Source organism: Corylus avellana, chromosome 6, assembly GCF_965113065.1.
Source record: "Corylus avellana chromosome 6, dhCorAvel1.hap1.2, whole genome shotgun sequence".
Taxonomy (NCBI): Eukaryota; Viridiplantae; Streptophyta; class Magnoliopsida; order Fagales; family Betulaceae; genus Corylus; species Corylus avellana.
In genome coordinates this window covers 23,604,794-23,628,070 of record NC_142495.1, presented here as the reverse complement: position 1 = coordinate 23,628,070, position 23,277 = coordinate 23,604,794, and the positions used below count along the sequence as shown (strand labels likewise).

The 23,277-nt window shown below is 35.0% G+C and overlaps 2 protein-coding genes across 3 annotated transcripts in view; both read left to right on the top strand.

The window, feature by feature from the left end:
• Positions 1-4,460: 4,460 nt before the first annotated feature.
• Positions 4,461-9,969, top strand: LOC132188323 (uncharacterized). Of its 2 annotated transcripts, XR_015912711.1 has the most exons (7): positions 4,461-4,588; positions 4,916-5,156; positions 6,217-6,352; positions 8,045-8,136; positions 9,180-9,303; positions 9,525-9,650; positions 9,868-9,969. XR_015912711.1 is itself a non-coding variant. In XM_059602746.2 (6 exons), the coding sequence occupies exons 1-6, from the start codon at positions 4,504-4,506 to the stop codon at positions 9,594-9,596; spliced, it is 750 nt and encodes a 249-aa protein (XP_059458729.2). In that variant the 5' UTR covers positions 4,461-4,503; the 3' UTR covers positions 9,597-9,775. The 2 variants fall into 2 exon arrangements, 1 of the variants encoding a protein (XP_059458729.2); XM_059602746.2 differs by lacking the exon at positions 9,868-9,969 and having other exon boundaries at positions 9,525-9,775.
• A 1,298-nt stretch (positions 9,970-11,267) lies between these two features.
• The window catches only part of NUDT3 (nudix hydrolase homolog 3), a 34,615-nt gene continuing 22,605 nt past the window's right edge, over positions 11,268-23,277 (top strand). The window contains exons 1-7 of the mRNA XM_088517887.1: positions 11,268-11,448; positions 12,179-12,358; positions 13,898-13,975; positions 15,826-15,922; positions 17,159-17,292; positions 18,893-18,974; positions 19,573-19,659. Of these exons, the coding sequence (XP_088374013.1) occupies positions 11,363-11,448; positions 12,179-12,358; positions 13,898-13,975; positions 15,826-15,922; positions 17,159-17,292; positions 18,893-18,974; positions 19,573-19,659 (744 nt within the window). The 5' untranslated portion in view covers positions 11,268-11,362. The remainder of the gene's footprint in view (positions 11,449-12,178; positions 12,359-13,897; positions 13,976-15,825; positions 15,923-17,158; positions 17,293-18,892; positions 18,975-19,572; positions 19,660-23,277) is intronic.

Below are 23,277 nucleotides of genomic sequence, written 5' to 3'. Positions count from 1 at the left end.
TTCTCAATTTTACTCATCAAACTTTCAATTTGATGCAATTTATTCCTCCGTCAATTTTTACCGTTAAACCTTAATGCAAACCCCTAAAAAGACAAAATTACCATTTAATTTTCAATTTTTTTTTTTGTTTTTTAAAAACAAAATTGAAAAAAAAAAAAATGAAAAAAAAGTCACAAGGTGGCCCAACCATGGGTCACCTTGTGATTTATAATTATTTTAATTTTTAATTTGATATTAAGGGTAAATTTGAAATTTTATTTAAAAAAAAAGGTCAGGGTATATTGGTCATTTTATCACTTTTAACATTTAAAAATTGACGGAGGGCTTGGGTAAATTGCATTAAATTGAAAGTTCAAGGAGTTCTCTCAAAACGTGTGGTAATTTAGTAGTATAAAGTGAAATTTCTCCTTCATTGTTATTCCAATCTGTTTTATACTTTTCATAATAACTGCTCATTCTATAAACACATTCTCACAATGCTAGGCCTGCAATTTTTGACACGATCCATAAATCGAATGCAAAATTAATAAATTAGAGTCAAATGGGTTAAACTTTACATACGACATAAAGACTGTCAATTTTAATATAATATTTCTACACGATTACCACGTATGGCCGCCATGAGCCTTTGGCAACCCAATTGCCATGAGAGGCGACAATATGGGTTGGCCTCAACACAAGTGATGAGCTATTCAAAGAGCATGCTTTTACAAAAAATCAAGGGAAGAGTTTGGGATATGTTTGGAATGATGATGGAGACTTTTGAAAATCAGGCTAAACTTAATTAATTAAAGAAGATGATGATGATTACTGTAACTTGAAACTTTCAAACTTGGCATAAGCTGGAGTGGGTGGAGTGGTGGGTGGGTGGCATTTCCAAATCATGCCTTAGAGACCCTTTAAAAACATGGAATATATGAGCCCCATTAATTCTCTTCACTTAACCGTTACTACTTAGTCCTTACCTTTTCCATTCTGGAGTACATATTTGCTTGATTTTATAGCTAAAGCCCTCATGACTTTTTATTTTTTGTTCCACTCAAAATTTTCATATTTTATTTAAGGGAAAAATGCAAAATCAATTACTGTGATTTACCTGATTTGCAATTAACTCATTGTGGTATCAAAATAAACTTAAAGGTTCATGAGCTATACCAAAAAAATAATTTAGTTCCTACAATCAAAATTTTGTTCAATAATTTAACAAATTCTAATAGCATAAAACGTTACAGCCAATAAAATTGTAATATTTGTCCTATTTAAATTAATGTCATTAATGGAATCTGTTAAATTAGTAGACATAATTTGAATGTAGGGACTAAATTGTTTTTTTGGCATGCCTCAAAGACCTTTGAGTTCATTTTGATACCACATTGAGCTAATTGTAAATCAGGTAAACCACAAAGACTAATTTTACATTTTTCCCTTTATTTAATCTCGGATTCAATTTGGGGTACGGACGTTAGATTAAGCCAGCCTAATATGAGATAGGTTTAACAGTTAAAGGTTTCACTTTTTGCATTTTATCGGGTTTTAAAATGTTTGGCGTATTGGTTAGGTACCTAACATTAGTACTAGGGTAAGTTAAGTCCCATTTCATGCATTTGAATTTCAGAGAGGAGCCATCATGGATGTCGGCACGAAAGTGTGAGGAATTGTTGTGACCCTGATGAAGCTCAATTTGGAATATAGACATTAAATCGGGCTAGCCTACTAGCTAGTATAGAGTAAATCAATGCTTAACTTTTTGCGTTCCATCAACTCTAAATGTTTAGGCATATACGTAACATAAATTATCTTGATTAAAGCTAGAGAGAGCGCTTTTAATATATGGGATTATCCAATTTTGAGTACAATTAAGCAATTTTGTGACTTTTAAAGTATTTTTTATTATTTATTATTTTTTATTCCCATTCCCAAAAATGGTCATATCTTTTGTGATATCATCCATGTTCTATAAGCAAAGTATCAAGGAGCCGACAAAAAATAAAGATGGATATTGCAAGATAGAAACGTGCTAGACTTTAAAGCTACGGTCCCATACTTTCAGTTTCAACCACGCACATAATCTTAGAATGTACACCAAGCATCACTTTTGAACAATTTGCTTAAGCTAGAAAACAAATAGTACTTATGGGTCAACGTGACCAAATTCTTTTGTTCAAAAATTCATTTTTCTCTCTGAAGTTTGAGATGTTTTTCAATTTGAACTTCAATGTTTAAAAATTTTCAATGTACCTCCCTATTGTTTCAAAAATTTGCAATAGAGACCCTCTGTTACTAATTTCCCTCTAAGTGGACAGAAATTATCCCACGTGCGTTTCACGTGAGAACAATATGCATTCTCTTCCAATTTTTCCCTTAAGTAAAGCTAGTGAAATTAGGGGTGGGTAGATTAACCGTTACCGTTTAACCGGCCGTCTACCAGCTTCAACCAAACCGATATTAACCGTAACCATTTAACCGATATTCTTATCGGTTAAAAATTTTGTACCGAAATTCTTATCGGCTCTGTTAATCATTTGTAATCGGTTAACCGTTTTAACCGATAATAACTGATATGGAGGAAGACTAGTAACAAAACCAATCTAGTTTAGTTGGTAGTGATCTAAAACATAAGGCTCAGATCCTTGTGGTCATAGGTTCAAGCCTCTATAGACTCTTTCTTCCTTTGTTTTTCTTTCTTTTCCTTCTCACCATTGTAGGAGAATGAGTTTCTTCTCCAATTTTTTTTTTCTCTTTCTAGTTCTCGCAACATCCTCCCCCATCTGCTCTCACAGACCTCTCTTTTAGCATCAATGATTTAATTCAGGTAAGAGTTTTTGCCTTTTGGTGCTTGGGGGTTAGAGAAGTAGAGAACACTGAATAAGGTGAGATTTACAATCGGTTAACCGGTTTAATCGAACCGTTTAACCGTGTACCGTTATAACCGATAATTTCGGTTAAAATTCTTATCGGTTCGGTATCGGTTAAGAAACCGTTTAACCGAAAATTATCGATTAATAACCGATAAGAGCCAAAACCGGACCGTTTTGACCGATACCCACCCCTAAGTGAAATGACCTAAATTGCAAAATGCGTTGGGTTTTAATTAGGGGCAATTAGGTCATTTCACTAGCTTTACTGAGGGGCAAAATTGGAAGAGAATGCATATTGTTCCCACGTGAGACGCACATGTGATAATTTTTGTCAACTTAGACGGAAATTAATAACGGAGGGTCTCTATTGCAAATTTTTTAAACAATAGGATGTACATTGAAAATTTTTAAACATTGGAATTCAAATTGAAAAACATGAATTTTTTCCTAAAAATAATCTTTGTTAAAATGTTGGACTACAAAATGCCATGTAGCTTTCTTGTAAATTTTCAATTCGAATTTGAACCAGAAAACTGATTTAGAATCGATACATATTATAAAATATAAATGTAATTTTTATTTTTTATTTTTTCATATGAGAGGTATAATTGTATTTTTTATAATCTATTCGAACAAAAAATTGAAGAACTTAAATTTAGAGTGAACCTAAACTAATGTTTTAAATATCTCGATTTAAAAAATATACATCTTAAAGTTAAAATGACAAATAATAATAATAATAATAATAATAATAATAATAATTCCAAGGGATGTTAACACCCTCAAATTAACATATGATTGGAGCAACATTAGCCACCTAAAAAAATGTTAACATGCCCCAATTATCCATTGACATGTTAGCAAGTTGTAAAAAAATTGTAGACTTAGCATTCTTCTAACTTGATTTCCCTTCAATTTATAAAGTTAAATACTTTTTTAGTATACGTGGTTTGACACAAAATCAAATAGTTCATTCGGTTTTTAAAAATAGCCAAATGTTACTTTTATCTAAACTAACTCTTCAAATGTTTGAAAAACCCTACATTGGATTAGCAAAAAAAAAATGTAAAATAGATATTTGATTGGAAGAGCTAAAAAAAAAGTTAAATGTAGTAGCACTTTTCAAGAGAGCTATTTTATTTTTTATTGTTTCTCTCACCTGTTTTTTTTTTTTTTTTTTTTTCCAAAATTTTTCCCATTTTCCCTCTTACATATTCTCTTTTTCCCAAAACTTTTCTTATTTTTAATAATATTTTAATAGAATAGATAGAAATATAGTTAATCGGATATATAGACATTCAAAAATAACTTAACTAAACTAGATAAAAGTGAATTTTGAGAAGTCATTTTACATAAAAATATGACTCCTCCATTGAAAATGCTCTAAACACAGTTGATATTTTTTTATCTATTTTTCGTCTAAAAACTTAACCGCTCACCATGTCAAACCTATCAGCAACCTCCATGTATCCCATATGCGACATTTGAGGCGCTAATAAATTTGTCGTGGCATTGAGCAAGACACTCTGTGGGCCGACTTACTCAAAAACATTAGCCCTAAGAGCAGCCCAACCCAGCCCAAACCAAATTCCAACTCTCAAGTCCTAGACTACTCCGCGTTCCCGCTCACCATTTCCATCAGTAGATGGAGAAGAAGAAGAAGAAGAAGAGTTCAGGGCGTCTGAGCACCAATCATCGTCTAAAGAAATGCAAGCTTGCAAACAGTCCAGGTACAGAATCTCTCCCTTCCTTAATTTCCTGTTTGGATGCCGAGAAAATACCGAATGGAAAATAGTAGCAATTCGCTTTAATTGTTGGCTCGGTTGAGTGATGATCCTTCAGCTCCGACTCTAATTTTATTATCTCTCTCTCTCTCTCTCTTGTTTCTTTTTGAAATCCTAATCTTCTTGTTTTTGAAGCCTAGGGAAAACTCATGTGTACTCGACGTAACTTACCTTGGAAAATAGTATTTTCCATATAAACAAACAGAACCTTAGTTATAGATACTTTAATATGTTTCTTTATTTTATTTTATTTTTTTGAATTTTCTGTTTCAGTTAAAATTCATAAGAAAAGGAAACTTAGGGAAGAATGGGTTAGTCCACTGGTGGAGAAGTATTGGTTTCAAAGGTACGATCTTTTCTCGAGATACGATGAGGGTATCGAAATGGATGAGGAAGGATGGTATTCCGTTACCCCTGAAGAGATTGCGATTCGTCACGCCCAGAGGTGTGGGAATGGGATCGTGATTGATTGCTTTGCAGGCGTTGGTGGCAACGCCATTCAGTTTGCTAAAATGTAATTTCTTTTAACTGTTTATAACTTATATGGCTTAAAGTCCTGTTCATGGGTCATACTGAAGTTTAGATAGATTTATAAGTACGTAATTCACAATGTTATTGTCTTACTGAATTTTAGACAAGTTTACAACTGCATAATTCCCATATTCTATTCAACCAGTTTGAGAATTAATGTAGATATCTTTTAAGACGAATGAAAAGACTCATATTAGAAACATATATTCTATGTTAAACCTTAAGAAGCATTACATATTATGGTTTTAACCTTTAAGAAGCTATAGATACTATGGTTTTAGTCGTGAAGGATGTGTGTTATATGAGAAAACCTTTTGTTCATTTCTATCTTTTTTTTAAAAAATAAGTAATCGAGATATCACTAAAGGCATAAGGCGTCCCCAGGTACATGGAGTATACATAAGAAAACACCTGACTAGAAGAAGAAAAAAGATCAAGACAATCATGATAATTAATCACTATAGAAGAAAGTAGGCATCCAAAGATACGTATTTTAGAAAAATAAAGCCTTAATTTCCTCTAAAGTCCTCTCATGGTCCGCAAAACTTTTGTCCTTTCTTTCCCTCTATAGACACCACAATAGACATAAAGGCACCATCTTCTACACGACATAATTTATTCAGTTCTATCTTTAGATTGAAGGGACTCTAGAAACTGTAATTGTGAATGGGTGGGAGCCATTTGATCTCCAGCATTCTGTATAGTGTATAGTCTAGGTAAGAATATGTTGTTTGACCAATTATACTCTACACCTATTTAACTCAAGGTAGAATACTAGAGGAGGGGGAGAGATTAAAGGCAGGGGAGGTAAGGGGTTGGCTCTTATTAGGGTTTTTTTTACCCCTCTGTTTGCTTGTTTTTGGCAGCTTGAACATACTCTGCAAATATTTTTTTATGATTTTTTATGATTTTTTTTTTTTTTTTTTGTACTTTGGATCAACCATCGAATCTTGAAATTCATTATATCTTTCCTTGTCTCCTTAAATAAATAAGCGGCCAATCTTGAAATAGGAGCCTATTAACTGTTGTTTTTGCTCTCTTAGGTGTTATTCTGTTGTTGCTATTGACATTGATCCTCGAAAAGTTGAATTAGCCCTTAATAATGCAAAAATATATGGTGTGGAAGATTATATCGATTTCATTGTTGGAGACTTCTTCCAACTTGCTCCATCATTGAAGGTAATGCTTTCTTATTGTATGAATTTCTGAAAATTTTGGAATAATAAACAGATTGAGAATGTAATTACCTCCACTAATTTTAATTGACATCTTTCTGGTGGGAATAGAAAGAATTTATATTTGAAGGACCAAGTATTGGTGCACAGGTTTATTGAAGATGTTTGGCTTTACTTGTTGGTTTCAAACAAGGATGTGATGGTAATACCATTCTAAATGGAGTCAAACTCTTGTTTGAATGTGCAATAATTTTAGCAAAACAAATGAAAATGAGAAAGGTCATTTAAAGTACATAGTGTACCAAAGTTTCCCCTAGAACTTACAAAATTAATGATAAAGAATCTGAAAAGTTTGAAAAAGGAGTGTTATCCACAATCGGCATCCAATTGAAGAACGATCTCAAAAACATGTTTGGTAAACCCTTTTATTGTGAATTTTTTGTTTGAATAGTAATAAGAAATGATTGATGTGATATAAAAGTGAAATAAGATGTTGACTTTTGTGAGAAAAAAGTGAAAAAAACTAGTTTTGAAAAGATGGTTTTTTTTTTTGGGAGAAGTGAAAATAAGGGAAAGAGAAAGGGGAAGGGGTTGCCAAACAAGAAGCTTTCTTTTTACTTTCTTTTGGGAAGAGGGGGCCTTGGAGTACATACAGACAGGAAGAATTTGATTTTATTAGAGATATGGACCATGGAAGTGTTAATAAGCTAGAAAAGAGCTGTGATGTTAGATGACTTCTGTTGGCGATCCTTTGACCATGGATGTAGCTGTCTTGGATTTAGCCTTATGCAAACTTTTTTAACTAGTTGGTTTAAATTAGAGAGACAGGCTTTCCTTTTCTTCTATGTAAGTTTCTCTGCTTGTAAATCAATTTTGTTGTTTTGCCCTGTCTATTCTGTCTAGTATCCACTGCCTGTTTTATTTGAAGGTTGGGATAAACATTCACATGTCCTTGAATATTGCCTGTAACGAGATTGGGATAGGAAAAAACATCATAAATTGTGTGCAGTGTAGAAAATTATGATTATCACCATTGTCCTAACATTCCACTAGTTTAGAAAAAAATATGGTATTAATTTCCAATTGGTTTTTCTCCAAATTTCTGAAATGCTTCTATTTCAAAGGAGATCAAGTGAAAACCTACTTCTTAGATTTTGCACTGAATTTGTATTTTTTTTTTCACACAAAAAAAGTCACGTTGTGGAAGCATTTTTATGTGGTTTGATGGCAGACACAGTTAGGAAGAAAACTTTAATTATATGTATGATCCAATAGTATCTTTTGTCGTTTAAAATTTTTCGGATTAGCTATTGAGGCTGCAAACTAGTTCTTGAATAAGTATTTGATGCTATTTGTCCTTGCATTTGTTGATATTCTCACCTTATTCTAGCTAATCCCGAAATAAGAAGAAGAAAAAAAGAATCAAGTGTACCTTAATTGCAGCAAATAGACTTTGAACATGCTGATATAGACTAGTTGAGGATCATGCAATTATTCTCTCCAATTTAAAGTACCATCTCCAATATGGTGCAGCTGTAGACCTCTAATATGCTTGATGCTTGATGCTTGATGATGCCACATTGAAATAATAATAATTATTTTTAAATTGAATCATGGTTAGCGCTTAAACTTGAGATGGAAGGTGTTCTTTTAATACTGCTTATCTTAATTTTCTTTTATGGTTTAATATTCTTAGGGGGACATAGTGTTTCTTGCACCACCATGGGGAGGTCCATCGTACAGAAGTATCGAAAAATTTAAACTTGGATTTCTCAAGCCAAAAGATGGGTATGTAGTGCATATCTTTCTTTTCCATACAAGGGCAAAGAGGGAAATTTTATAAAATTATTCAGAGGATAAAATGCTAATATGCAAGTAGATGTGTATCACTTGTCTGAAAAGTGGTAATTCTAAGAATGTAAATGCGGGAAAGTTTTTATCATGTGTGGATTTCTTAACTCCACTTTCAGTGTCCTTGACACTAAACATCTTTATAAAGTATTGTCATTTATGTAAGACTCAATCTACCTAAAGCATCCTGGTGGTGCGTAGGCAACTCAACCTTCCTATGTGAGATCTACCCTTGACGAGCAGCCGTATACTTCTACTTTCACCCCACTGTCATGCATTTGCATTTTTACATTTGTGTGTGCCTAACAGTAAACAAAGGAGAAGTGAGAGATTATTGTCTTCCATAAGGAGCTCTTGCACTGGGCTTTCCAACTGATTTTGCCCAAGTTCCATTACCTGTACTCTAATAAAAGGAAAATGTCCCTGCAAAAAAAAAAAAAAAGAAAAGAAAAGAAGGAAAATGTGGCATACCACATATCTTAAATAAATAAATAAAAATGGAAAAGAAGATAATAGGTGAGATATCTGATAATAAGTATGTTGGCACTACTAGCAAATAGCTCATGAGTTTCAAGTTTCTTTGCTTTCCCAATTTCAATTCCACACACTTGCTCCAAAGGAGTGTATGTTTATTCCCATCTTCTTCATGGTTTTTTGTGCATGGTGATTACTAAATGCAAGGAACTGATAACCAATATCAGGCTAAATATTTGTAATGAATGTGAAATTAGGTTCTGTGCAAATATGAAAAATGCCCATTAAGTATCATTTTTCTGGAACTCTTGAAAACTTTCAACTGTCATTGTTATAATTGATCCTACATTTCTGCACAACTTTTCAACTCACCACCTCATAATATATCATTTCTTCATTGTTGGTTGTTATTTTATTTTATTTTTTTATTTTTATTTTTTTTCCCTCTTTACGTCAATATATTTATTTTATTTGTTGATTTGAAATCTAATGGCACATATGTGCAGGTTCACCATGTTTCAGGTAGCTCAGGCAATAACACCCAACATCATTATGTTCTTGCCTCGAAATGTAGACTTAAGCCAAGTGGAAGAACTTTCTTGGCTGTCTTCTCCTCCTTTAGAAGTTGAGGTATGGGGTTTCTTTACATGCTAGAGTTGTATGATATGGTAATATGTCTATCAGAAATTGTTCCAGCGCCTTCTTGTGCTACCAAGATTGGCCTTTCCAATATTTATATATTTGCCAGGCAAGAGAGAGAGGAGGGAGGGGGAACACTTGCACCTCTTAAATTTTCCGATGTATTTGTAATGGAGATTCTTTACTTATTAGGGTCTATTTCATATGTGCAGATTGAAGAAAATTATGTGCGAAACAATGTAAAGGGTGTCACAGCATACTTTAGTGGTGCAGCATGTGGTTAACTTGGTTGTATATTTCAGACATATTTTATCAATAATAAAAGACAAATGTTAGAGGTACCAAATCTTTTACCAAGAGAGTCTTACCAAACTAATGTGTAACTCAGTTTGGTAAGCTTCTTTTTTACATTTCTTTTAATTAATTGTTTTGTTTCTCTTGAATGAATGAGTTAGACATCAGTTTAGTAAGCTTCTCTTTATAAAAAATTTGATACCCCTAACATTTCTCATGATAAAAACCCATTTGTCTTAAAAATCATAAATGTTGGTGCAGATTTTTGCATGGTCAGATTGAACTATGTCCAAGGGAATGACGCCGGGATGGAGGCCAGTGGGGAAGCCTCCAATGACTAAATCATCTCATCTTTTCTAAAATATCCTCAACATAATTTTGAGATTTTTATGTCATATTTTCATTGGAGTGTTTTTACCCATCTTATTTTGGAGGGGTACTCCTATATGGTCTTTCTTGATTTTTTGAAATTTTGGAGAAGGTTTTTCTTGATTTCGATCTTGTAATGGGCATATAGCTGTGTAACAACTGTTTAAAGGCCTAGAATCTCACCATTTTAATTGAGTGGACCTATAATACCACCAATTTATTTTACCTATACAACTTGAAGTGGTACTTGTAATCTAGGTTGGATTGTCACATGAAACATATAATTATCACATGTCGTATCATATATGAGCCATGTGTAGTCAATTTATTGTCTGACGTGTGATGCTAACATAAATTGATATACAGGTGAAGTAAAATAGAACGCTGGCGTGCTAAGCACGTCAGTCAAAAAAAGTTTTTTTTTTTTTAAATATTTTAATAATAATAAAAAAAATTATGTGTATCACATCCCATTGATATACACATGTCAATATGTATGGTCATGTATCATCAATAACATGTTTGGAATTGTATTGAAAAATAAGGTTATTGTTTATAAAGAAAGCATGAAATAACCTTTTTTTTTTATTTAAAAAAAAAGAAGGAAAACTTCATTTTCAAGCTCTCCATAACGCAATTTTGGAATTTTTTTGTTGAAAAAAGAAAAAACCAAAATGTATTATTTTGATGTTTTTTATGGAACGTAATTTTTGCTTGGCACAATTTTTTATATGTACTAAACACCCTTTTAAAACTCTTAAAGCAATTCCAAATAGACTCAAACTTAGGTTTAAATGAGCAAACAATATGAAGCTATTTTATAAAAGGGAAAAATGCAAAATTTGTGTTTTCCTGGTTTATAATTAGTTTCATGTAGTATTAAAATGAACTTAAAAATCTTTGAGGTATAAAAAAAAAAAAACAATTTACTCTTTACAGTCAAATTCTGTCAACTAATTTAACAGATTCCGTTAATGTAATACTGACTTAAATATGACAAGTAGTACAATTTTATTGGCTTCGATGTTTCACGGCTTCACGCTATCAGAATCTGTTAAGTTAATGAATGTAATTTGATTGTAAGGACTAAATTTTTTTTTTTGGCATATCTCAGGACCTTTAAATTCATTTTGATACTATATGAAGTTAATTGCAAGTCAGATAAACGATAGAGACTGATTTTGTATTTTTTTTCCAGTATAAAATTCAAACCATACGAGTAATTTTTATAAAAATGTAAAATACAGAGAATTTACAATTTTTCCTTCAAAAGTTGAAAAGTTGCGTTGGACTGTGGGAGTGCTGATTAGGAATCTCGAACAAAGCCTACCAGGTCGCCCCTCTATAAAGAGGTCAAAAATCAAGAAAGTTGAACTTAAACAAGCAAATGGCTGAAGAACCCGATCATCTTCAAGAAGAGCACTTCGACGTCCTCACCAAGTCCGGTCTCAAGACTGGCATTTCCAAGCCCAGGCATGATCATAGTCTTGTAGATTTCACTTCATCAAATGCAACGATTCGTGTTTTGCTTATAGAAATCCATGTGCTTACACAATTGCATATGTTCAAGTATATGTAGTAGAGTTCAACATCGTCGGGCGTGGAGCTTGTAAAATAGAAGAAATTTCAAAGTACCCTTAATTTGATTTTGATCAATTTGTAATGGAATCACTTCAATTCAAAAGTTATGACTGTTTTAAATGAAAAAAAAAAAAAAAAAAAAAAAAATCTCTAATTCTGCCCATGAACATTGTCTGGCCAGCAACTTGATGTTTGTTTAACACCCTTTCCTGTCTGATAGGATTAATGGCATTGTACATCTTTTGTGATGTGAACATAGTAAATAGTTCTTGATTATGATTTGTCTTGCAAGTATTGGTACCTTTTTTGTGAGCTGTATTTATCAGGTTGTGATGCAGCAGAAAGAGATTTGATTGTTTCTGTTATCAACGTCACAGGCATATATGACAGAGTTGATTGACTCAATCTGCGTCTTATTTCTTTAATTGCATGGTAGTGAAGTACTGATGGCGTATATCTACACAACATGCAAAATGTTGCTTTCATATGTCCTCTTTGAATTTTGTTTTAAACTATCGGGTCTATGGCTAACCGATATTAGTTTTGTTTGAAAACAATGAACTTTTGAATCTAGTTTTTTTTTTACTATTTCCTTTGCATAAATTATTCGGCATTCATACAGGGGAGATGTCCATCGTGATGGAGATTACCATCGAGCCGTTCATGTGTGGATTTTTGCTGAAAATACTCAAGAATTGCTTCTCCAGCGACGTGCTGACTGCAAAGATTCATGGCCAGGGTTGTGGGATATCTCTAGTGCTGGTCATATATCTGCTGGTGATTCATCGCTTGTAACAGCTCGGTAACAATATATGTTTCTCGAGATGAGCTTCAATTTATGCTATTTTTTGCAAATATTTTGTAACCTTTGAGAAGCTCCCATCACCTTTCTCTTCTATGCTATATCAGCAATGATGAACAAAAAACATTTTCTCCATATTCTGTGTTTTCCTGATTCAGATAATCACGAATTTAGTTAAAATATCAATTATTAATCTGTAGACTATCCCTTGCTTAATCAGGCACTGTCTGTATTAGGCTGTTGGAGGAGTGGGTTGTTTTCATAAAAGCAACACTGAGATAATAAATTGTGATAGTAAGCCTGGCGGACACCTCATGTCACATCTCTGAGGTGCTTAGCACCCTCATTGACTATAATTAGGCTCCGTTTGCAAAAATGAACATGATAAGATGATTTTAGATGGTTTGATTCGATGTTTCAGTGAAGCATTATTTTGTAACAATGTTTCAGAACCAATTATTCATCCTAACTTCTCACAAATTAGCTTTCTTAGAGGAGAAATTGACTGTTGAACTTGGATTTCTTGTTCTAATGATTATTATGTATTTGATAAAAATGTGTTCACCCTTATAGAATAATTCAGCTGAACTTGTTCTCATCAGCTTCACCTTTTGAGTATGAACAAAAGTTTTATAAGTTTCCAAGCAATTTCCCAAGATAATTTATCCCCTATTAGAAATCTGTCCCAAATTGTTGTCTACTGGGTGTGGGTTCTACAAGCATATAAAAGTTTTGGCAGTGGGTGTCTTGCTGATCACTAAATTATTGGAATGGGATATATTGTCTATTCTTGCCTGGGAAAAATAGATGACCCAATTTTGGACCAGTTATGTCTTAGCCTAAAGTGCATGAAATGATGTTTAGAATGTATTGGTTTCAGTGCATCTTCCTTTTTGTTAGTGCTTCTAGGTCCTCAATACCATAGAAGTTATTCGATGATCTGTGAAATGCAAAAAATTTTAATTGCATCCATATCGAAACAAAATATTTTGCATGGTGACCTGGAATCTAGTCGGGGCAAAGCCCCGGATACCCGGTTATCAAAAGAGAAAAAAAAACCATATCTACTTATCCTCTCTGTTATATGAACATTTTGGTTTGTCTCAACTAAACAAAAGGCTCCTGAATTGATACAGTTTTCTCTAGTTATATGCTTTGAATATCCCCTTTTCATTCTTCTCATTATCTTGCAATTGCAAAGAACCCAAGTCATTCTAGGGCAGAGCAGGAGAAGATGAAGTGACTATAGGAGAAAGGGTTGACTGTTTTGAACTTGTTTTAACATGAACAAGCAACTTAGTAGAATTGTTTGTTAAAACCAAGATACCATCACCCCACTGCCCATAGTTTGACCAGTGAAGCTTGCATTGCATCCCCACCCTGCCCCAGTGGCCGGTGGGAAGATTGCTCACAGAACTTCTTATTATTCACTGTGCTTGATAAAATTATGCTTTTTTGGTGCCTTTGTGGTTCACATGTTGAAGTTTACAGCTTTATGAATAAATCTTGTCATTGAAATGAATTATTGTATTCTTTCAGGAGGGAACTTGAAGAAGAGCTAGGTGTAATCCTTCCACAGGATGCATTTGAAATGATATTCATTTTTCTTCAGGAGTGGTTAGTAGATCATAACCTCTTCCTTCTGTGCCGACATTTGAGTTCCTTTTGTATCAGATTTAGAGCATGTTTAGGATTGCGTTGGGAAATAGAGTTTTTAAAGCAAAAAAAAAAAAGCTTTTTAGAAAAAAGCTTCATTTTTTAACTTTTCTCCAAAGTGCGTTTTTGCCCCTTTTTAGAGTAAAAAAGCCAAAGAAGTACTTCTTGAGTTTTTTTACCAAACATACTGGCTTTTTGTTGGACACAACTTTTTCGGTACTAAAAGTACTTTTTAAGCTCTCTAATGCAATCCCAAAGAGGCTATTAATAATGAATCATTTTCTGCTATGAATGATACCTATTATTAGTTGTTTTTTTTTTTTTTTTTTTTTTTTTTAAAAAAAATTTTTAAATTTTTTATTTTATTTTATTTTATTTTTATTTATTTATTTTTTTAAGTTATGCATTTCAATAAAAGAGCATAGGGGCGCAACACTGTTTTTTTTTTTTTAAACTATGTAGGGTTCTATAATGAATTTCACGACTCACCTAGCAGTCTAGAATTCCCTTAATAGCAATGACATATGAAAGATGTTAATAAGTCTTCACGAATTTTTATAGGAACCAAAAGATGAAAAGCTTCTTTTGTTGTTGGTGTAAGACCTTTATACCTTTTTGTGGTGATTTATGCTGAATCTAGTTTGGCTTGCAGAGAATTTTACAGTTAATCTGTGTGGTGTTCCTCTCATAAATGCCAATTCATATGGCCTGTTCCAGCTACTTTTGATACCAAGAGTAGTTGTATTATGGTTGACACTCTTTTTTTGTATTATTGTAATTCCATCCTCTTGAGCTTCACCTTCTCTGCTGACAGGTTCCTCTGTGATTTGTCATTTCTTTTCTACTCTTCTTTAGTGCTGGGATTGTGCTAGTTGAAAGGAAAACTTGTCCTCCCTTTTCTCCTAATTTATCTTTTTCACAGAACTTTCATTTTCTTTTGTCTACCAGATTACTTTCAATTTTTCTTTGAAATCGAGATAGTAAAATGTGTTGTTAATAAAGTATGGACTCCTTATAACTATGGGATCTGATGGACGGATGCACTTATGAGACGTAAAAGTGTAAATGGAACTTTACTAAAGAATCACCTTGCTAGAACATATTGGTGAGGAGATTCAGCTAATATGAATGAGCAGAGGGTGACACTGGGTTAATGAGGACATCTGGATGAGATATAGTTTCTATGGAGGAAATAAAATGTGCAACCTCATGATGAAAATGACTTCTTAATTGAGAATTTTATAGTGATTGTCATTGATACTTAGGAATGGTGACAAATTCCTGCTGGACACAAAGGCAGTTCTGATGCTCCTGGATGCATGTTAAGCAATCTTAAACGTGTTTAGAGTATAAAACAAACTTGAACCTGGATGTGTGGCTAATGTGCATTGGAAGTTTTAAGGCAGCAGCAAACAGTTTGTAATCTAAATGATAAAAAAAGAGTTCAATCTTGATCATAACAGTTTGAAAGAGTACAATTGTACTAGTTCAAAGTTTTTTAATGGATAAAATGAGGGGTTCAGTGGATAGTAGAAGAAAGGTGTGCATAGACTTATCTATTTTGTTGTGTGTGTGTGTCAGCATGTGCGCATGCACGTTCCTGCAGTATGGCTGATGTTAACAAACATATAATATTAGGGTATTTAATTAGTAGAAGAACACAGCTCTTGCTTTGTGTATGTGTACTACGAAGGAATGTGTTGATGTACGTTTTATCTATGCATGTTTGCGTTACTTTTTGATGTCTAACCTACAAAGACCATAATCTACAAATAACTAACTGATATTGAGTTGACATTTTGAAAATGCAGTGTCATAAATGATGGCAAATTCATAAACAATGAATTTAATGATGTATACCTGGTCACAACTCTGGATCCAATCCCTCTGGAGGCTTTTACTCTTCAGGTGAGGGGGTTAATGATTAATATCAGATGAAGTTTCAATTCTACTGATATTAAATTTTGTGCTTTGGTCCTTACATAGATGCATTTTCATTGTAATTTGTTTCTTGGTTTATGGCTCATTCTAGCACTTTGGCTTCCCTAGTTAGATTTGTTCATTATATTTATTTGAGATAAGAAATATTGGTCAAAAGGATTCTTTTTCATTGTGATAAAACATTCAGTTGGTACTTATATGCTGCTAATAAACTTTGTACTTCAGTAACACTGGATTACACGACACAGCCAACTGACATGTGGCTGTGTATCCACGTGGCTTATCCATGAAGCACGTGGTTGTGGTTTTAGAAAGATAAAGGGTCATTGGATGTGTAAATCTGGTTTCTTAGAAACTGATTCAGCACTAGATAAAGGTAATATTAAAGTGAACCCCATAGATAAACAATAGAGATCCACCATGGGAAGCATGCAGCACAAAGCCACTGTTCTTGGGTTGGACTCGACTGATTTGGTTCTAGTCCATCTGATTTGAGTCCAGTTTGTTTGCCTTCAAAGTTAAATGTGTTTAACTATGAGATTTTTAATTCTTATTAGGTGTTTGGTTTTGGTTTGAGTCTTATTTAGTTGTTTGATTATAATCCTTGAAGCTATGAATTTTAAGATGGAGTATAAGATTTCACAACTATTCTTTATTGCTTTTGGTATGACCATTGATTGCGGACATGTGGTTTCTCAACTTGACTTATCAAATTCTTATTCCCAAATTTATGGTTATGTTACAGCTTATTGCTTTCAATTGGTAGTGAGAAGTTTATAGATTCTATGACTCTCAAAAACCTTTGGGGTGTTATAATTAAAAATTAAAAAATTTCAACTTTTAAACTCTTTCCTCCTAAATTAAGCATTTTGGTTTTTTAGATTAAAGTGATTCTGTAGTTTGCTATTTTGGGTGATTCTATTGTCCCTTTTAAAGGCGATTTCTAGGCCTCAACTTTTAAGCTCTAAACCTTCTAGTTTTACCACTGTTGCAGTTTTGGCTTGCATCATTTGCTCTGTCTGTTAAATAGTTGGCTTTGACATGTTAATATTTGTTCTTGCCACACCATATTTTGCTGGTCTCATATATGAGGAAGGGTGTGCTTAACATTCAAATACTGCTTTATGTCATTTCACATGCATAATCTGCTATTAGACTGCCAGAGAATCTGATCGTCTGGCTTTGCTTTTTCTTTAATTATAGGAAACAGAAGTCTCTGCTGTTAAATACATTTCTTATGAGGAGTACAGAAGCGTACTTGCTAAAGAAGATCCTGAATATGTCCCATATGATGTAAATGGACAATATGGCCAACTTTTTGACATTATTGAAAGGAGGTATGTTCAGCAGAGTTGTAATCCTAATCATGGCTAGCTCATGTGAGGATATAGCTATCAGGCTTCCTTTTTCTTTTATTTTTGTTTGTAGAAGAAATAATGTGATTAGGGAACCAGTTTACTCTTGATGTGCATGGTTGCATTGTTTCTCTAACATATGCGTAAGATGTTAATAAGTTTCCTAAGAAACAAAATATTCCACTACCTTCTAGAAGATAGGTTCTGAAAGCTCTAGGTGAGGTGTTCTAGTGAGGTGCCTTGGTGAGGTGTCCCCACCAGCTGTCATCTTTTGTCATTTCCCCTACAAATGTGTAACTGTCTCTCCTATGTGTGTGAAATGAATGGATTGAAGACTGTGGATTCTCTTTGTCATTATCTTTTTTTTTTTTATAAGTAATTTATATAAATAAAAAGCGCAAAGGGGCGCAACCCACATACACGGGAAGTATAAACAGAGAGCGCCTAAGAGGGAGAGAAATGAAAGAGAAAATCAGAAAAACTAATCACTAATGGAGCTAGCCAAGCGACTGTCCAAGAGTAAAGAGTAAAGAAGAAAAAATGAGTCAATTCCTCTATAGTCCTAGTGGAATTTTCAAAACATCTAGCATTTCTTTCCTTCCATATACACCACATAAGACACAGAGGGATCATTTTCTACATAACCGCGCTTTGGGATCGCCGTCCCGACCACCAGCTATCGAACAAGTCCCTCACCCTGCAAGGCATAACCCAATGCAACCCAAACCGAATAAAGATCGAATGCCAAAGAGCACTTGCGAGCTCACAGTGGAGAAGAAGATGATCGACTATTTTCTTTTTTTGATATGTAATGTTGTATATGTCAAAAAAAGCGTAATGCGCCTCTAAGTACACAGAAAGTATACAAAAGAAAACCCGCAAAAACCCACAAAAAGAAGACCCTATACAAACCCTAAAAACCAAAGAATCCTAAAGAAACCTTATGCCCCAAAACCCACAAAAACCCTAAATACAATTGACCATACTAGAGCCATGGCCTCTAGCCTCAAAATTAATGGAGCATTCCAAAATTTTGAGCTCCCTCTTCCCCTTATCATTTGGAGTAGAAACGTCATTTTTGGGCTCCCGCTCCTCTTCAACGATCGAAAAAATATCCAAAAGACTTTTCTCGTCACCTCCACAAGACAAACCCACAATGGAAGCGAACTTCACTGCTTCGAGCACCGCCTTGGAATAGCCCTCCACTACTATTTTCTTACAAACCCACTTGGAATAGCCCTCCAAATGAAAAGCGTTTATGGTTAGAAAGGAATGCGAGATGCTTTGAGGATTCTGAGAGATCTTTGGAGGACCTCACGGCGTTCTTCTTCTACGCGCTTTTCACTTGAACAGCAGCTTGGCTTGCTCCTTTAGTGATTAGCTATCTTGATTTTCTTTTTTTTTTTTCTTCTCCTAATTAGGCGTTTTCTCTTGTATACTCCCTGTGTGCTTGGGTTGCACCCTTCTGCGCTTTTGATATATAAACATTACGTATCAAAAAAAAAAAAAAAACTATTTTCTTACAAACACTAAATAGTTATTTTGTGCTTACGCTAGTTATTTGATATAAATTTGTCAAAAGGTACAAAGAAAACCCAGTAGCACGAAGTTCGGCTATACAGAAGCAACTTCTTCGTTTTGCTCCTGTTACACTCGATGCAGAGGTAGTTTGCCTTTTAGTTTTATTAAACATATTATTCTGCTGCTATTGTTGGGATGATTTTTATTTTGGGTATTAACTTCAATCATTTATTCCAGTCACTTGTGATCAAATGTGCGCATCATGCAATATCATGTTTATTATTGTCTGACCCGGAACCATTTCAGTTGATATTTACTAACTTGAATATATATTTACACTTGAAGGGATCCTGAAGTTTTGAGCCTGACAGAGGATGGTTGCTTGAGTGTATTGTTGGCATTCTGTCCTTTTAGTGTTTATGCATCCTGCGGAGAATGCCTTTCCATTCATAGTGGCTTGCTGGTTATTTAGTATAGGCATTACTTCTCTTTTTGTCCTTTGTATGCATTGAACATTAAATGGAAGTAATTAAAAAAAAAAAAAAAAAAAACTTACTAGAAATTACGAATTAAGAGAAAAAAAAAAAATAGTTTTCATGGGGGCATACCTTTGTTGATTGGGACTGTTAATTAGATCTTATTCTGAAATTTAACTTGCTAATTTTTTTTTTCCTGCCTTATGCATCTTATGAATTGGAAATTAAGTCTCTAATATTTATTTATTTATTTTAACTTATGCAGTTGACAGGGCTTGTGGATGGAGAGAGAGACTCTTTGGTTTTGCTTGTCAAGGCTGCAAAAATCATGGATGAAATATTTTCCCTGCAGGTTGTGTGCATACACATATAGACACAACACATATGTACATATTTATGCTTCTAATATATCTAAGGGAGTTTAGATGTTCGTGCATGAACATGATTATCATGTTGTCTGTCACACTTGACAACTATTCTCTGCTTTGCATATGATGGAATTTAGAACGAGAGTTTTATTTTATTTTTTGATAAGTAATAATGATATATAAAAAGCGCAGAGGGACGCAACCTACATACACGGGAAGTATAAAAAGAGAGCGCCTAAGAGGGAGAGAAATGAAAAAGAAAGTTAGAGAAAGTAATCACTAAAGGAGCTAGCCAAGCGGCTGTCCAAGAGTAAAGAGTAAAGAAGAAAAGATGAGTCAGTTCCTCTATAGTCCTAGTGGAATTCTCAAAACATCTAGCATTTCTTTCATTCCATATACACCACATAAGACACAAATGGATCATCTTCCACACTACCGCGCTTCGAGAACGACCTCCTGACCACCAGCTATCAAACAAGTCCCTCACCCTGCAAGGCATGACCCAATGCAACCTAAACCGATTAAAAATAGCATGCCAAAGAGCACTTGCGAGCTCACAGTGGAGAAGAAGATGATCGACTGATTCTTCGGTCTTCTTGCACATACAACACCACTCCACTACCACTAGGTTCCTCTTACGCAGAGTATCGCTAGTCAAAATTTTGCCTAGGGTCGTGGTCCATCCGAAAAAGCCACTCGCAAAAGCACCTTAGTACACCAAATGCTCTTTCAAGGAAACACCTCATGGTTAAAATTGGACAAGGCCTTGAAGAGCGACTTAACCTCGAACTTGCCCTTCTTAGACGAGGACCAGCAAATACGATCTACAGTGCCTATGGAAATCTTGCAAGAGTACAACCGATCAAAGAAAGGAGAAACCAAATCCATCTCCCAATCTTGGACGGGCCGTATAAAAATGACATTCTACTCGACAACCCCATTCCTCCAAGTAAAGTTATCCTTCACCCAAGCTTCTTTGTGTTTAGCGATACTGAACAAGGACGGGAAGGCTTGCTTCAAAGAATTATCCCCACACCAAATATCATGCCAGAAACGAACTTTCAAACCTTCCCCCACCTCAAACCGAATACCTTTGGCAAAAAAGTTCCAAGCTTGTCGAATATGCTTCCATAAACCCACACCATGAGAACCCGAAACCTCCTTCGTGCACCATCCACCTTCCTGGTCTTCATACTTAGCTTTGATAACCTTACACCAAAGAGTCTCGCTCTCATTCGCATATCTCCAAAGCCATTTCCCCAAGAGAGCTTGATTAAACTGGTGCAACTTTCGAATGCCAAGACCACCGTAGCGTAGAGGACGACAGACTTGGTTCCAATTTACAAGATGTAACTTAGGCTCATCTCCCATTCCTCCCCACAAGAAATCTCTTTGGACTTTCTCAAGCCTTTTAGCTACACTCATAAGAATCGGAAATAGAGACAAAAAGTAAGTCTGAAGATTAGTCAACGTACTCTTAATGAGAGTTAAACGATCTCCTTTAGAGAGATACATTATCTTCCAACCTGCCATTTGACGCTCCATCTTTTCGATCACATCATTCCACATAACTGTATCCTTATACGGCGCCCCAAGAGGGAACCTAAATACTTCATAGGCAAATCGGCAATACTACACCCAAGGATATTAGCTAAAACCCCAATGTTCTCCACCTCACCAATAGCCACAATCTTTGACTTTCCAAGATTCACACTCAAACCCGAAACAACTTCAAAACATAAGAGAATGAGATGCACATACCGGATTTGCTCGATAGAAGCTTCACAAAAAATCAAAGTATCATCAGCAAATAAAGAGTGAGAGACCACCAACTCCGATAAGACCCTATTTCCCACCGAGAATCCAGTCAAAAGGCCTTGATCAACCGTCGCATTCACCATCTTACTCAATGCCTCCATAACTAGCACAAAAAGTAACGGAGAGAGGATCCCCTTGCCAAATTCCCCTTGAATTGTTAAAGAAGCGTTCCGGAGAACCATTCACAAGAATGGAAAATCTTACCGACTTAATACACCACTCTATCCAAGCCCTCCACCTCTCGCAAAATCCTCACCTATGCAGCAAATACAAAACAAAGTCCCAATTCACATGGTCGTAAGCCTTTTCCAGGTCCAATTTACAAAGAACACCTAGCACCCCTGATTTCATGCGACTATCCACACATTCATTTGCAATGAGAACAGAATCTAGGATTTGCCGACCCCCAATAAAAGCATTTTGGGAGTAGGATATGACCTTACCCAAAACAGTTCTCATCCTATTGGCAAGAACCTTAGACACAATTTTGTACACCCCTCCCACCAAGCTAATGGGCCGAAAGTCCTTCATCTCCACGGCATCTGCCTTTTTCGGTATCAATGAAATAAAAGTTGCATTCAAGCTTTTCACCAATTGACGTCTACGATGGAACTCAGTGAAAACCACCATAACATCTTGTTTAACAACACCCCAACAAGCTTGAAAAAAAGCCATGGAGAAGCCATCTGGACCCGGTGCCTTATCACCATCCATGCCTTTTACCACCTCCCATACCTCATTTTCCTCAAAATCTCTTTCTAACTACCTATTATCCTCCTCATCAATGGACAAAAAAGGTTGGTTATCCATTCTAGGTCGCCAAGTGCTTTGCTTCGAGTATAAGCTTTGATAATACTGCACAATCTGATCTTTTACCTTAGCTGGATCATCGGATAATACGCCATTAATACGAAGCACTTCCACACGATTGTACCTGCGATGAGAATTAGCTACCTTGTGAAAGAAACGAGTATTATGATCCCCCTCCTTGAGCCACAAAGCTCTCGATTTTTGGCGCCAATGAATTTCTTCACACAACAAGGTATTCTCCAAATTTTTCAACATATCCGCCTTGCGAAACTTCTCCCCCTAATCTAAGCCTCTCGACTCTGCCAACTCATCCATCTCCAGAATACCTCCCAACAACTCCTTCTTTTTCCTCCCAATATCCCCAAACACCTCCTCATTCCACTTTTTCAAATCCAATTTAAGGGATTTCAATTTATTAGCAAGCACAAAACTAGGTAAACCCTCAAACGAATAAGACCCCCACCAAGAATTAACCTTGTCAACAAAACCTTCAGCTTTAAGCCACATATTTTCAAATTTAAAACACTTATTACCTCTGCAAGGAGCCCTACAGCCCAATAATAAAGGGAAGTGATTGGAGAGCAGGTGTTGAAGTCTTCTTTGTGACACTTCTGGGTAGTGATCTTCCCAATACGAGGATAGCAAGAACCGGTCAATTCTAGACCAAATCTCATTTTCTTGATTATTAGACCAAGTAAATTGACCCCCCATCATCGGAATGTCCACCAAATTGTTCTCTGAAATGAAGTATGAGAAGTTCATCATGCCAGAAGAATAATAAGAAACACTAGAGCGCTCACTAGGAAACCGTACAATATTAAAATCCCCGCCAAAACACCAAGGGACCTCCCACACATTCATCAAACCAGCCAGCTCTTCCCAGAGTGCCCTTCTCTCCACATCCTCATTCGGCCCATACACCCCCTCAAACGCCCAAACCCAGTTATCCTCCACATTTTGAAAAGAGCATGCCA